Source organism: Oncorhynchus keta, chromosome 10 (genome assembly GCF_023373465.1).
Source record: "Oncorhynchus keta strain PuntledgeMale-10-30-2019 chromosome 10, Oket_V2, whole genome shotgun sequence".
Classification (NCBI taxonomy): Eukaryota; Metazoa; Chordata; class Actinopteri; order Salmoniformes; family Salmonidae; genus Oncorhynchus; species Oncorhynchus keta.
In genome coordinates this window covers 37,914,323-37,930,746 of record NC_068430.1, presented here as the reverse complement: position 1 = coordinate 37,930,746, position 16,424 = coordinate 37,914,323, and the positions used below count along the sequence as shown (strand labels likewise).

The following is a 16,424-nucleotide window of genomic DNA, read 5'->3' as shown; positions in this document are numbered from 1 at the left end:
CCCCCTCTCATTCGCTCTCCCTTCTCTTCTCATGTCTTTCTCTACCACCCTCCATTTTCCTTGTGCTTACGCTCTACCTATTTCTCTCTTTACCACTGTCTCTATCCCCGCTCTCTCGCTCTTTTTCTCCACAGCTCCTAATCCGTGTGCAGCTAACAATGGCACAGGTCCCTGTTCTCACCTGTGTCTCATCAACTACAACCAGACCTTCTCCTGTGCCTGCCCTCATCTCATGAAGCTGGGAGCCGACAAACACACTTGCTATGGTAAACACACCTTAACACACAGACGCGCACGTACACACACACACACACATACAATCAATCAAAAACCTGGAACAGGTGGACAAACAACCGCTGCTCCTACACACACACACACACACACACACACACACACACACACACACTCCACACTCCACACTTTCTCCTCCTCCCCCCCCACACACTCTTCCTCCTCCCCTGAGCTGGCAGATTGTCTCCTTCTCTGTGCTTGGCTTGGCAGAGAGGTGGAGTTGCTGAGAATGACATAGTGGGATTCATGGTATGTGTGTGTGTGTAATGATTCAGAGACAGGTCTCTTCTCCAGTACCCACGTACAGAGGTTTATTCTAACCACAGGGGGTCGAGAGGGAACAAACATCCCTCATGAGTGGGATTGGCTTTGTGATTGGCTTTGTGTCACAGTCCACAAACAGTCAGGATTATCTCCTGGATTCTGTCACTTGTGACGCCAAGAGTTTGAGGGGTTTAGGCCTCGTCTCTAAAGTGAAAGGGTGTGTGTGTGCGTCTGTGTATGCGTGTGTTTCGTATTCAGGGGAGCAGTTTCTATTATCTGTGGCGTAAAGGAATGGAGAGGCCCACTGTTTAAAGCTGGCATCAGCCACAACTCTCCCTCATTCACTACCTAGAGTATACACACATGCCTGGGCTATCTGATCTAGACAGGCTGAGAAGAGCCAAGTACAATCAGTTAACATGCACGCCTCACTCCTGACTGCTTGTTATTGTGGCAGATTGTATTAAGTGGACTCTTAAGTGGCAAAGACATTTCGCACACATACTCGCTAGCACACGTGCTTGCACACACACTCCATCACAATTGAACCCCTTTTCTTCCAGACAGTCCCTGCTGTATGTCCGTTCGATCGAATAGAAGCCGTACACACTCACCATAACTCCCCAAACCCAACCCTCCCGAACTCCCCTCTCCTCCCTCCTTAATATGTCATGTCCTTCTCTCCCTCTCCAGAGTCCCGTCAGTTCCTGCTCTATGCCCGTCAGATAGAGATCAGGGGAGTGGACATAGACAACCCCTACTATAACTACATCATCTCCTTCACCGTGCCAGACATAGACAACGTGACCGTGGTGGACTATGACGCCGTGGAGCACCGGATCTACTGGTCAGACGTCCGAACCCAGACCATCAAGAGAGCCTTCATCAACGGCACCGGAGTGGAGACCGTGGTGTCTGCTGGTAGGGAATTTACTGTGGGAATATCTACCTTGCTTTGGTTGAAATAGTCAAACAGCTAGTTTATACAGAATGAGTCAATCAATGAGTCCAAAAATCAGTCATTTAATTTGTTTAGCATTGAGCGGTAGTTAATTCAAATTAGAAACCTACATATTTGTGGGTCTCCTTGTTCGAAGACCTCGTACAGGGTAGGGAAACGCATGTCATTTAATGAACATTTGATATTTTTGCGTCGTCTCTTGGATAACTTTGTCTTTCCCTAGACCTGCCCAACGCCCATGGTCTGGCAGTAGACTGGGTGTCTAGGAACCTGTTCTGGACCAGCTATGATGCCAATAAGAAGCAGATCAATGTGGCCAGACTGGATGGATCATTTAAGAACGCTGTCATCCAGGGCCTGGATAAACCTCACTGTCTAGTGCTGCACCCCATACTGGGGTAAGTAGAACAGACACACAGACGTGATAAAGCTGTTTAACTGAGATCAATGCAGCGTTAAGAAATGGCTGTCAGACACCCTACTGCTTTCACCTCTAACATGCACACACACACACACACACACACACACACACACACACACACACACACACACACACACACAGAGAGAGAGACCGTCTGACTGTCAGGCAGGCTCCCCACAGCTAGAAGTCTGCCATGATAGGCAGGGTAGTTTAGATCGTGGCTGACCTCTAGCAAAGAGCAGCCAGCTCTCCCGCTCTAGAAGGGACTCTAATTCCTCTCTCATCTCTCCCTTTTCATCTATCCCTTGTTATCTCTCTCTCTCTCTCTCTCTCTCCCTTTCCTCTTTCTCAACAGATGGCTTCTGTGCTGAAAGCCATACATTATTTACACACTGTCACACACTGGCCGATCTCTGTCTCAATTTTCTCTCTCGCTCGCTCGCTCTCGCTCTCTCACCTCAATTTACTTCCCTCTAAAACGTATTTTCTGTTTTTCTCTCTTTCTGTCTTTTCGTCTTTAAAGAGACAAAAGCTCAGCAGGCATACATCCGCTCCTAAGATCACTAACAGACATTTCTTGTTTGTGTTTTTATCTCTGAGTGTGTGTGAGTAAGAGTGCTCTTCTTTGTCTGAGTGTGTTTGTGAGTATGTGTGGGGCGGATGCGGAGGATATTATCTTTGAGAATGCCTCTGCCTTTTTTTGTCCTTTCTCTGTTTTCTGAGAGACTTACTTAAGCTGAGGAATGTTTCCGATCTGGGCTTAGCTGCTGGCATGGGGGAAAAACCAGAAGCAGATGCTGAAGCTGTCTCCCCCCCCACACACACACACTGCCTATAATGAGTCCAGGATAGGAGGGGGCTGGGAAAGGGGGGATAAAGGGGAGAGACTGGGATGTTTAAATTGTTTGCAGGAACTGTATTCAAACGCATGATACCTAAACAAATGCAGGGTGTGGTGGAAGTGGAGGGGGGTTTAAGTACCTCCTTGATTGAAATAGAGTGACACACATGCTAAAGCAATCACAAATGCACATGAATCGCCCTATATTTTTTTTTTAGGCAGGCATCACATCCACAAGTGTGTGTGCTGTCTTTGATTGCATACATTTTTCTTGTTTTTTACAATAAACAGAAACATAAATAGAAGAAAGGTTTTGATAAAGTACAACTGGAATTGATATACTGTATACAATGCATTCGGAAAGTATTCAGACCATTTGACTTTTTCCACATTTTGTTACGTTACAGCCTTATTCTAAAATGGATTCAATAGTCCCTCCCCCCTAATGAATCTACACACAATACCCCATAATGACAAAGCAAAACCAGGTTTAGAAATTTTTGCAAATTTAAAATAAAACACAACTGAAATATTACATTAACATAAGTATTCAGACCCTTGTACTTTGTTGAAGATCCTTTGGCAGTGATTACAGCCTCGAGTCTTCTGGGTATGACGCTACAAGCTTGGCACACCTGTATTTGGGGAATTTCTCCCAATCTTATTTGTAGATCCTCTCAAGCTCTGTCGGGTTGGATAGGGAGTGTCGCTGCACAGCTATATTCGGGTCTCTACAGAGATATTCGATCGGGTTCAAGTCCGGGCTCTTGCTGGGCCACTCAAGGACATTCAGAGACTTGTCCTGAAGCCACTCCTGTGCTGTCTTGGCTGTGTGCTTAGGGTCATTGTCCTGTTGGAAGGTGAACTTTCACCCGTCTGAGATCCTGAGCACTCTGGAGCAGGTTTTTATCAAGGATCGCGCTGGACTTTGCTCAGTTCATCTTTCCCTCGATCCTGACTAGTCTCCCAGTCTCCCACTCCCTGAAACGCATCCCAACGGCATGATGCTGCCACCACTATGCTTCACCGTAGGGATGGTGCGAGGTTTCCTCCAGACGTGGCACTTGGCATTAAGGCCAAAGAGTTCAATCGAACTCCAGGTGGGCTGTCATGTGCCTTTTTACCCGAGGAGTGTCTTTCCTCTGGCCACTCTACCATAAAAACCTGATTGGTGGAGTGCTGCAGAGATGGGAGAATCTTCCAGAAGGACAACCATCTCCACAGAGGAACTCTAGAGCTCTGTCAGTGACCATCGGGTTCTTGGTCACCTCCCTGACCATTTTTTGTTTAATCCACCAGAAAAGACAGAACAAACATTACAAAGAATATTGTGTTTAAACTCAAATATACTAATTTCCCCCCCCAAAAAAAAAATATATATGGTGGAGTTATGTAACACATGCAGCTAACAAAAATATATGGAAATGTCTGCTCAAATCAAAGCTACAACCAACTAATTGCAGCATTACCGCACAAATAGAAGAGGTAAGTGGAAGGGGGAAAAAGTAAGGAACTTGTCTAGTGGCCCTGCATTGAAGACTCAAATTGGTTAAAGAAAATTGTGATAAATATAAGTCTACCAGTTTCATTTAAGGACCCAAAAAATGGACAGCTGTGCCATATAGGTGGGTGGAGATTTTTGATGTACCGATTCCATGGCACATGAACTGATACACAAAACGACACTGGATTCAGAACTTTGAGTTTTTCAATTAAAATGATTATACAAAATTTGTGCAACCAATAGAATGTTATATGGGGGATACAACCATCCCAGCTCTGCAGATTTAGCTGTGAAGAGACAATCATTAGATAATTTGTTTTGGTACTGTCCAAAGCTTGTTTTTGGTCGCAGGTTCAGGAATGTCTGAAGAATTACAATATTTACCTGTAAATGTAAAAAGTCATAGTCAATCGATCAGTAATATAATAATACTCGTAGCAAATTTTTTAATTTTTTATTAACATTCTGTAGGAACTATGAGAATAGAAGGGTTCAAAACCTTTGAAACATCACAGCGTACTTGAAAAATATATGGCGAACAGATGGGAGGGGTTGAGTGGAGCTGAAGGGTGGGACAAACAAGAACTCATGTAAAATTATACTGTGTCTGTAAAAGGTTCAGAACAGCACCGTGAAAAATATATAGCAAATAAAAATCTGAGCTGGATGGTCTTCAGAGAAAGAATCAAATCAAATGTTATTTGTCACATACACATGGTTAGCAGATGTTAATGAGAGTGTAGCGAAATGCTTGTGCTTCTAGTTCCGACAATGCAGTAATAACCAACAAGTAATCTAGCTAACAATTCCAAAACTACTACCTGATAGACACAAGTGTCAGGGGATAAAGAATATGTACATAAAGATATATGAATGAGTGATGGTACAGAGCGGCATAGGCAAGATACAGTAGATGATGGTATTGAGTGCAGTATATACATATGAGATGAGTATGTAAACAAAGTGGCTAGTAATACATGTATTACATAAAGATGCAGTAGATGATAGAGTACAGTATATACGTATACATATGAGATGAATAATGTAGGGTATGTAAACATTATATTAGGTAGCATTGTTTAAAGTGGCTAGTGATATATTTTACATTTCCCATCAATTCCCATTATTAAAGTGGCTGGAGTTGAGTCAGTGTGTTGGCAGCAGCCACTCAATGTTAGTGGTGGCTGTTTAACAGACTGATGGCCTTGAGATAGAAGCTGTTTTTCAGTCTCTCGGTCCCAGCTTTGATGCACCTGTACTGACCTCGCCTTCTGGATGATAGCGGGGTGAACAGGCAGTGGCTCGGGTGGTTGTTGTCCTTGATGATCTTTATGGCCTTCCTGTGACATCGGGTGGTGTAGGTGTCCTGGAGGGCAGGTAGTTTGCCCCCGGTGATGCGTTGTGCAGACCTCACTACCCTCTGGAGAGCCTTACGGTTGTGGGCGGAGCAGTTGCCGTACCAGGCGGTGTTACAGCCTGACAGGATGCTCTCGATTGTGCATCTGTAGAAGTTTGTGAGTGCTTTTGGTGACAAGCTGAATTGCTTCAGCCTCCTGAGGTTGAAGAGGCGCTGCTGCTGTCTGTGTGGGTGGACCAATTCAGTTTGTCTGTGTACGCCGAGTAACTTAAAACTTACTACCCTCTCCACTACTGTTCCATCGATGTGGATGGGAGGAGTTGAAGGTAGCTGAAGGCTCATGGGACTAAAAACAAACAAAATATACTGTGTTTGTGAAATGTATATAGTGTATAAGCTGGAAGTAGAGGCCTAGGTGTTGTTGTCGATTAATTTACTCCAATTAAGGGAGGGGTGGTAGGGTTAGGGGAATATAAAAAAGGAAAATATATTAAACAGTATGTATACCCTACCGGTCAAAAGTTTTAGAACACTAACTCATTCAAGGGTTTTTATTTATTTACTATTTTCTACATTGTAGAATAATAGTGAAGACATCAAAACTATGAAATAACACAGATATGGAATCATGTAGTAAGCAAAAAACTGTTAAATCAAATATTTTATATTTGAGATTCTTCAAATAGCCTTGATGACAGCTTTGCACACTTTTGGCATTCTCTCAACCAGCTTCACCTGGAATGTTTTTTGAACAGTCTTGAAGGAGTTCCCACATGCTGAGCACTTGTTGGCTGCTTTTCCTTCACTTTGTTCGAGGTCGGGTGATTGGAGGCCAGGTCATCTGATGCAGCACTCCATCACTCTCCTTTGTCAAATAGCCCATACACACCTCCAGGCTGTGTTGGGTCATTGTCCTGTTGAAAAACAAATGATAGTCCCACTAAGAGCAAACCAGATGGGATGGGGTATCGCTGCAGAATGGTGTGGTAGCCATGCTGGTTAAGTGTGCCTTGAATTCTAAATAAATCACAGACAGTGTCAGCAAAGCACCATCACACCTTCACCTCCTCCTCCATGCTTCACGGTGGCAACCATACATGCGGAGATCATGCGTTGCAACCAAAAATCTGAAATTTGAACTCTTCAGACCAAAGGACAGATTCCCACTGGTCTAATGTCCATTGTTTGTTTCTTGGCCCAAGCAAGTCTCTTCTTCTTATTGGTGTGGTTTAGTAGTGGTTTCTTTGCAGCAATTCGACCATGAACGTCTGATTCACGCAGACTGCTCTGAACAGTTGATGTTGAGACGTGTCTGTTACTTGAATTCTGAAGCATTTATTTGGGCTGCAATTTCAGAGGCTGGTAACTCTAATGAACTTATCCTCTGCAGCAGAGGTAACTCTGGGTCTTCCTTTCCTGTGGCGGTCATCATGAGAGCCAGTTTCATCATAGCGCTTGATGGTTTTTGCCACTGCACTTGAAGAAACGTTTGAAGTTCTTGAAATGTTCAATATTGACTGGCCTTCATGTCTTAGGAATGATGGACTGTAATTTCTCTTTGCTTATTTGAGCTGTTCTTGAAGTGCATTCCAGGTGACTACTTCATGAAGCTGGTTGAGAGAATGTCAAGAGTATGCAAAGCTGTCAAGGCAAAGGGTGGCTACTTTGAAGAATCTGTTTAACAATTGTTTTGGTTACTACATGATTCCATATGTGTTATCTCAGTGTTTGTCTTCACTATTATTCTACAATGTAGAAAATAGTCCAAATAAAGAAAAACCCTGGAATGAGTAGGTGTCAACATTTGACTGATATTGTTATAACGTTGATGGAAGCCACAATATCTGCAACACTAAAGCTGATCTACCCCTAAAAAAAAACAAATAATAAAAAACAATTTAGACCCCTTGACTTTTTCCACATTTGTTTTACGTCACAGCCTTATTCTAAAATGGATTAAATACATGTAATTCATCACAATACCCCATAATGACAAAGCGAAAACAGGTTTTTTGATTTTTTTTGTGCAAATGTATTAAAAATTAAAAACTGATACCTTATTTACTTAAGTATGCAGACCCTTCACTATGAGACTTGAAATTGAGCTCGGGTGCATCCTGTTTCCATTGATCATCCTTGATGTTTCTACAACTTCACTGGAGTCCACCTGTGGAAAATTCAATTGATTGGACATGATTTGGAAAGGCACACACCTGTCTATTTAAGGTCCCACAGTTGACCGTGCGTGTTAGAGTGAAAACCAAGCCATAAGGTTGAAGGAATTGTCTGTAGAACTCCGTGACAGGATTGTGCTGAGGCACAGATCTGGGGAATTGTACCAAAACATTTCTGCAGCATTGAAGGTCCCCAAGAACAGTGGCCTCATCATTATTAAATGGAAGAAGTTTGGAACCACCAAGACTTTTCCTAGAGCTGGCCACCCGGCGAAACTGAGAAATCGGGGGAGAAGGGCCTTGGTCAGGGATGTGACCAAGATCCTGATGGTCACTCTGACAGAGCTCCTCTGGAGAATTTTCCAGAAGAAGAACAACCATCTTTTAGGCACTCCACCAATCAGGCCTTTATGGTAATGGTAAGACTATGTTTTTCACTTGGAGTTTGCTTAAAGGCACAAACAAGATTCTCTGGTCTGATGAAACCAATATTGAACTATTTGGTCTTAATGCCAAGCGTCACATCTGGAGAAACCTGGCACCATCCCTATGCTGAATCATGGTGGTGGCAGCATCAGTCTATGGACATGTTTTTCAGTGGCAGGAACTGGGAGACTAGTCAGGATCGAGGGAAAGATGAACGGAGCAAAGTACAGAGATTGTTGATGATAAACCTGCTCCAGAAAGCTTAGGACCTCAGACTGGGGTGAAGGTTCACCTTCCAACAGGACAATGACCCTAAGCACACAGCCAAGACAACGCAGGAGTGGCTTCAGGTCAAGTCTCTGAATGTTCTTGAGTGGCCCAGCCAGAGCCCGGACTTGAATCCGATCGAACATCTCTGGAGAGACCTGAAAATAGCTGTGCAGCAACACTCCCCATCTAACCTGACAGAGATCGAAAGGATCTGCAGAGACGAGTTCGAGAAAGTCCCCAAATACAGGTGTGCCAAGCTTGTAGGGTCATACCCAGAAGACTCGATGCTGTATTCGCTGCCAAACATTACAATTATAAATAATTTGATTCTTCCATTTTCTTAAAGTTGTAGTATCATTCGACTTCCTGTATTTAAGTAATAGCTTCTTCAAAATAAGTGACGGAAATAATATTGTCCAACCCATTGGGTATCTCCCCGCACCCTCATATGCCATGTCTTGAAATATGCAGTTAGACGAATTAAAAGTACATTTACATTGTAAAACGTCTGACAACTAACTTTTTAACTTCATATCATTCCCAGAAGGCATGAATTATTGAGTCATTGTTAGTTTTACACAACTCTGCCATTGTGCTGTAGACTTTGTGAATGTTGTCTCTTGTGTAATCAAATCAAATGTATTTATATAGCCCTTCGTACATCAGCTGATATCTCAAAGTGCTGTACAGAAACCCAGCCTAAAACCCCAAACAGCAATCAATGCAGGTATAGAAGCATACATCCTATACATTAGTTTATACTTGATTTAGTGTACAACTGTAATTTTGTTCGTTATTTTCCAAAACTCCCTTCCTCTTGTGCCAATATCAGTTATTTTTAAGTCTTGGTTCCAATAGTTAATTTTTTTTCTACGAGATTGTCAGTCGGATAGGCTCTCTGCAAGGTTTAGTATATCTTGTCATATGAGTATATTATTCTGACTGAAATAGGATTCCCTCAACATTGCTCTGATGCCCAAAAGCTTACACGTCAAAATGTGATACATTTGAAAATGTCTACATTGGTCAGTCCAAAATGTATTTTTCATTCTGTCATGGAAATACTTGTTTATCCTGTTACCACATCATTTACAGTTTCGATGTTTCTAGTTTTCCATGTGGGCCAATTAATTTGTGAATTCTGATCGCATGTGTTTCTGTACGTGTTTTTTGTTTTTATGAGTTTGTCTGTTTCAGCCCAATTTTGTGTGTAGCCTACATAGGCCTCTGTCAGGGAGAGGGAGGGAGAGGGAGCATTTCAGAGAAGGAGAAGCCATTTATGGGGCATTACATTTGAATGCAGTGAATCTCAATCGCTGCAGGACTCTACACTAGCCAATCCCCACTGACATGTTTTCTGCTTGGCCGAACCCAATCAACATCCACACACAGTATTCTAAGCTAACCTTTACCATGCAATAAAAAATGGCTCCTGTACTTTATACCCAATGAAAGATGCTGCTGTTAAAACACAGGGCACGTTTTTACGTTTTTACATACATTGTAAACTAGATGTATAACTACATACATTTACATCTGTCAAGGCGATGTTCAGTAGATAAATAGTCCATATGGGACCTCCACATGTGTAGCTGTTGGTGGTTTTTGCTAGTTTTAAACGATCCCTTTCTCACTTATAAAAAGAAGTATGAGCGTTGTGATGGGTGTTGTCTAATTGTGTGTGAAAACAGAATAAATAGTTTTTACAAATAGTTTTAATGGTAACACACTGTTAGGCGCTATCCAGGCTAATGAACGACAGGTCCTGTCACTTCTAGTGATTTCAGTAGCATGATGTATTGATATTATGTCTCTCTCTGTGTTCCAGGAAGCTGTACTGGACAGATGGAGACAACATCAGCATGGCAAACACGGACGGCAGCAACCGCAGTGTCCTCTTCACCAATCAGAAAGGCCCAGTGGGTGAGTGGCTCTAGGGAAAAAATAGTGCACTATATATAAGGAATGAATTGCAATTTGGGATACATCCATAATGTTCCTCCCTCCCTCTCCCTGTCTGTCTCCAGGTCTGTCCATAGACTTTGACACAGAGCAGTTGTACTGGGTCAGCTCAGGGAACAGCACCATCAGCCGCTGTAAGCTGGATGGTTCGGGTCTGGAGGTTCTGGAGGGGGTCAAGGGCAAACTGACCAAGGCCACAGCTCTGGCCATCATGGGTATGTAACTTGGCTCCACTCTCTCTAGGACTGTACATTCTGCCTCCTAGCTGCCTTTAGCTTTCTGTCCCGAACAGTTTGAGTACTCAGAAATGGAGCGACAGTAGGTCTCAACGTCGGTTCTTTGAGTGATCATAGTATGAGTACGATGGGTCATTTTGATTGGCCCACTTGTGTGAAGAGATGAAATGATGTCATTTTGTGATTGGCTGTTGTGTGTAGGGGAGAAGCTATGGTGGGCGGACCAGGGGACTGACCAGATAGGAACCTGTGACAAGCGTGACGGAGGGAACTGGAAAGTCCTGAGAAACAGCACCTCCGCTATGATGCACTTGAAGATCTACAACGAGACCGTGCAGAAAGGTGTGTTTGTGTGTGTCTGTGTGTGTGAGAGTGTACATTATGTTTGGGCAGCATGGTAGCTATAGATTAGAAATGACCATTTTAATCTATGTGAGCGTGTTTGTTAGTGTTTTTGTGTGTTGTGTTTCCAGGCACCAATCTGTGCAGTAATAGCAATGGAGACTGTTCCCAGCTGTGCCTGCCCACCTCCCCCACCACACGAGCCTGCATGTGTACCGCTGGATACAGCCTCAGGAGTGGACAACAGTCCTGCGAGGGTGAGACACACACCGTGAACATTTTGTTTGGATCTTTAGTCTGATATTTTGAAAGGTCATAGATGTCTTGCAGTCATGGAAACAAAACGTTACCTCCGTTTTTAGTCAAACAAACACAAGCTACATTTGGATGTGCTATATTTAATATAATAAACTCAGCAATAAAAGAAATGTCCCTTTTTCAGGACCCTGTCTTTCAAGGATAATTTGTAAAAATCCAAATAACCTCACAGATCTTCATTGGAACGGGTTTAAACACGGTTTCCCATGCTTGTTCAATGAACCGTAAACAATTAATGAACATGCACCTGTGGAACGGTCGTTAAGACACTAACAGCATACAGACGCAATTAAGGTCACCGTTATGAAAACTTAGGACACTAAAGAGGCCTTTCTACTGACTCTGAAAAACACAGAAAGAAAGATGCACAGCGTCCCTGCACATCTGCGTGAACGTGCCTTAGGCATGCTGCAAGGAGGCATGAGGACTGCAGATGTGGCCAGGGCAACAAATTGCAATGTCCGTACTGTGAGATGCCTAAGACGGCGCTACAGGGAGACTGGTCGGATTCGCGTTTATTGTCGAAGGAATGAGCGTTACAACGAGGCCTGTATTCTGGAGTGGGATCGATTTGGAGGTGGAGGGCCCGTCATGGTCTGGGGTGGTGAGTCACAGCATCATCGGACTGAGCTTGTTGTCATTGCAGGCAATCTCAACACTGTGCGTTACAGGGAAGACATCCTCCTCCCTCATGTGGTATCCTTCCTGCAGGCTCATCCTGACATGACCCTCCAGTATGACAATGCGACCAGCCGTACTGCTCGTTCTGTGAGTGATTTTCTGCACGACAGGAATGTCAGTGTTCTGCCATGGCCAGTGAAGAGCCCGGATCTCAATCCCATTGAGCATGTTTGGGACCTGTTGGATCGAGGGTGAAGGCTAGGGCCGTTCCTCCTAGAAATGTCCAGGAACTTGCAGGTGCCTTGGTGGAAGAGTGGGGTAACATCTCACAGCAAGAACTTCCAAATCTGGTTCAGTCCATGAGGAGAAGATGCACTGCAGTACTTAATGCAGCTGGTGGCCACACCTGATACTGACTGTTACTTTTGATTTTGACCCCCCCTTTGTTCAGCGACACACTATTCCATTTCTGTTAGTCACATGTCTGTGGAACTTGTTCAGTTTGTCTGTTGTTGAATCTTGTTATGTTCATGAAATATTTACACGTTACATTTGCTGAAAATTAACACAGTTGACAGTGAGAGGAGTTTATAATATCGTAATCATTCATTTGTTTTCATCTGGAAAGATTCCATGTCTTGTACTGCCACTGACCTCTAAGTGTGTCCAGTGATAAACTCTGTGTAATGTTTCCTTCGGCCTCAGGAGTGGGCTCCTTCCTGCTTTACTCTGTTCATGAGGGCATCCGTGGCATTCCCCTGGATCCCTCGGACAAGTCAGACGCTCTGGTGCCAGTGTCAGGCACCTCCCTGGCTGTGGGAATCGACTTCCATGCAGGTAGGGACGCACACATACACACTCCTTGGAGGGAGGGGTTTTCAAACACTATACAAAACCAAAATCTCGTTTTTTTATTTAGATCGGTAGTAATGAAAACTATTTTGTCATGAAAATATGCTGAATCGAGCCACTCATTAATGAATGAGTATAATGGGTATAGTAGATATGCTGTTCTGTACTGATGGTTCTCTCCTCTCCTCTCCCCTCCAGACAATGATACGATCTACTGGGTGGACATGGGCCTAAGCACCATCAGCAGAGCTAAGAGAGACCAGACCTGGAGAGAAGATGTGGTCACTAACGGCATCGGCAGAGTGGAGGGCATCGCTGTGGACTGGATCGCTGGTGAGGCACGCTCACACATATACACACATGCATGCAGACTCATACGCGCACATGTACAGGCACGTGCATACTAACTCATACTGTGCACACACTCACACACACACACTCTCACACACACATTTGGCATCTGTCAGACTCATGGCTGACACGCTTCACAGCCTTACAGAAGAGAGATGAGACTCATTCTGATCACATCTTCACCTTTGCAAGGTGAGGGAGGGAGAAGGCCAGGGAGAGAAGTACAGTCAGAGGGAGGGAGAAGCTAACAAAGGAAGAGGAAGAGGGTTAGACCGAGGAGATGGGAAGAAGCCCAGATAGGTGCCTCTATAGCCAAGATAGGTTCCTGTATAGCCCAGGTCACATGACATGGGTGCGTACAGAGCGAAGCCTTACTGCAGGATGAGTAATGAACACTGCAGCATTCCATCAGCCCTCTGAGGTTACCCTGGGAAACCCTGTTAACACTACAACACCAACACAACAACACGGCAGCACTCTCCATTTGCCTAGTTGTATTAGGTGTCATATATACAGTGAATGTATAGAACTTTATTCCTCCCAAAAGATACAGTAACCTTCCACAGAACTACTTTATCAGTTCGACTCTTGTGGTTGATCCCATTAATGTTGTTGTACTGTAAAGCATGTTGATTGTTTAAAATACACTGTGGTAAAAGTGTGACTGGTTTTGTATTGCTGTTGGTGCTCTGTCCCTCCATAGGGAACATCTACTGGACTGACCAGGGCTTTGATGTGATTGAGGTGGCCAGACTCAACGGCTCCTTCCGCTACGTGGTCATCTCCCAGGGCCTGGACAAGCCCCGCGCCATCACTGTCCATCCAGAAAAAGGGTGAGCACAGGGGGAGATGGGGGATTGGGGGGGGATCAGCTGCTCATCCTGGGGAGCACATTAAGGCAAAAGATAAAACATAACATAACCTTATTACACCACTACATATCTACAAGACACATAGTAGTATACCACCATACAGCAGAATTACAATGTAGGTGTATGTGGAGTGCGTGTACTAGCACCTGTGGTTGTACCCGTGTGTGTGTCTCTTCACAGTCCCTGCTGTTCCATAAGGTGTTACCTGATGTGGAATAGAGTTCCATGTAGTCATGGCTCTATGTCGTACTGTGTGCCTCCCATAGTCTGTTCTGGACTAGAAGAGACCTCTGGTAACATGTGTTTGTGGGGGTATGCATGAGTGTCTGAGCTGTGTGCTAGTAGTTTAAACAGACCACTCGGTGCCTTCAGCATGTCAATACCTCTCACAAATACAAGTAGTGATGTCAATCTCTCCTCCACATTGAGCCATGAGAGGTTGACATGCATATCATTAATGTTAGGTCCCTGTGGACTTTTAAGGGCCAGCCGTGCTGCCCTGTTCTGAGCCAATTGTAAAGTCCCTCTTTGTGGCACCTGACCACACGACTGAACAGTAGTCCAGGTACGACAGAACCAGGGCCTGTAGGACCTGCCTGGTTGATATTGTTGTTAAGAAGGCAGAGCAGCGCTTTATGATGGACAGACTTCTCCCCATCTTAGCTACTGTCGTATCAATATGGTTTTTGACCATGACAGTTTACAATCCAGGATTACTCCAAGTACTTTAGTCAGCTCAATAAGGGGAAAGTGACCTTGCTTGTGTGTGTGTGTGTGTGTGTGTGTGTGTGTGTGTGTGTGTGTGTGTGTGTGTGTGTGTGTGTGTGTGTGTGTGTGTGTGTGTGTGTGTGTGTGTGTGTGTGTGTGTGTGTGTACAGGTATCTGTTCTGGACAGAGTGGGGTCAGTACCCACGGATCGAGAGGTCTCGTCTGGACGGGTCTCAGAGAGCTGTACTAGTCAACGTCAGCATCAGCTGGCCTAATGGCATCTCCATAGACTACCGGGTACAGTGTAACACCCACACAGACACACAGACAAATAACCACCACAACACACACAAACTGAACTCCCTGTCCTGGTATGTGTGTGCAGGAGGGTCTTCTGTACTGGTGTGACGCTCGTACAGACAAGATAGAGCGTATCAACCTGGAGACCGGAGAGAACAGAGAGGTGGTGCTGGCTAACAACAACATGGACATGTTCTCTGTCTCTGTGTTTGAGAAATACATCTATTGGAGTGACAGGTCTGTCTCTCTCACTCACTCTCTCACTCTCACTCTCTCACTCACTCTCTCTGATATTCACTCTTCCACCTATTCATTGTCTGGAATGAATTCACTCCCTCTCACCATAATCTGCCACCTTTCATCTCAGCTGTTGGCTCCCTCACCCTTTCTCTTTCTGCACTGATGTCATGTCTTTCTGACATTCTTTCCCGCCTGTATTTACTGTCACCTAATTTATTCACTCAGTCTTTCTCACTCATCTTTCACCTTCCTTCTCAGCCAGGGTGTCTCCCTCACTCCTTTTACTTAGTCTGTCTCCCTCTCCCTGATGTCATGTCTCTCTCTCTCGGTCTGTGCTGTATCAGGACTCATGCCAATGGCTCCATAAAGAGGGGCAGCAAAGACAACGCTACAGATTCTGTGCCTCTGCGCACTGGCATCGGAGTACAGCTCAAAGACATCAAAGTGTTCAACCGGGCCAGGCAGCAAGGTGGGCAGCGTGTGGATGTGTTCGTTTAGAGAGTCTACTCCGAGATGATTATAGGGGCAATAATGATGTAAAGTTTGGTAATACAATTATTTTAAATCCCAAACCCATTAAAGATTTTATTCAGAATACCATTTAAATGTGATATTTTTCAAATGTTTCATATTTGAATTATTATTTTATTGAGAGGGATTTTTAATCTACAGTGAATATTACATATGTTTGTTTCCCCTCTACACAGGAACGAATGTGTGTAAGGATAACAACGGCGGCTGCCAGCAACTGTGTCTTTTCCGTGGCAACGCAGAACGTACATGTGCCTGCGCTCACGGCATGTTGGCCGAGGACGGACGGGGTTGCCGTGACTACGACGGCTACCTACTCTACTCAGAACGGACCATTCTAAAGAGCGTTCACCTATCGGATGAAGAGAACCTAAACGCTCCTATAAAACCATTTGAGGATCCTGAACACATGAAGAACGTTATAGCTCTGACGTTTGACTACCGTGGAGGAGGAGGGAAAGGAGCCAATCGCATCTTCTTTAGTGACATCCACTTTGGAAACATCCAGCAGATCAATGATGATGGCTCTGACCGCAAGACACTGGTGGAAAGTATGTTACTCACCCTCTCTCTCTCCTCTCT

General features: G+C 44.3%; 1 protein-coding gene across 4 annotated transcripts in view; it reads left to right on the top strand.

Annotated features, from left to right (window-relative positions):
* The window catches only part of LOC118388177 (low-density lipoprotein receptor-related protein 1-like), a 176,937-nt gene that overhangs the window by 117,152 nt on the left and 43,361 nt on the right, over window positions 1-16,424 (top strand). For all 4 annotated transcript variants that reach the window (XM_052526961.1, XM_052526959.1, XM_052526960.1 and 1 more), the window contains exons 28-41: window positions 135-266; window positions 1,249-1,476; window positions 1,740-1,914; window positions 10,338-10,432; window positions 10,537-10,686; window positions 10,909-11,049; window positions 11,181-11,306; window positions 12,694-12,825; window positions 13,039-13,173; window positions 13,895-14,024; window positions 14,942-15,068; window positions 15,157-15,308; window positions 15,656-15,780; window positions 16,019-16,393. In XM_052526961.1, coding sequence (XP_052382921.1) covers window positions 135-266; window positions 1,249-1,476; window positions 1,740-1,914; window positions 10,338-10,432; window positions 10,537-10,686; window positions 10,909-11,049; window positions 11,181-11,306; window positions 12,694-12,825; window positions 13,039-13,173; window positions 13,895-14,024; window positions 14,942-15,068; window positions 15,157-15,308; window positions 15,656-15,780; window positions 16,019-16,393 — 2,223 coding nt within the window. The remainder of the gene's footprint in view (window positions 1-134; window positions 267-1,248; window positions 1,477-1,739; window positions 1,915-10,337; window positions 10,433-10,536; window positions 10,687-10,908; window positions 11,050-11,180; window positions 11,307-12,693; window positions 12,826-13,038; window positions 13,174-13,894; window positions 14,025-14,941; window positions 15,069-15,156; window positions 15,309-15,655; window positions 15,781-16,018; window positions 16,394-16,424) is intronic.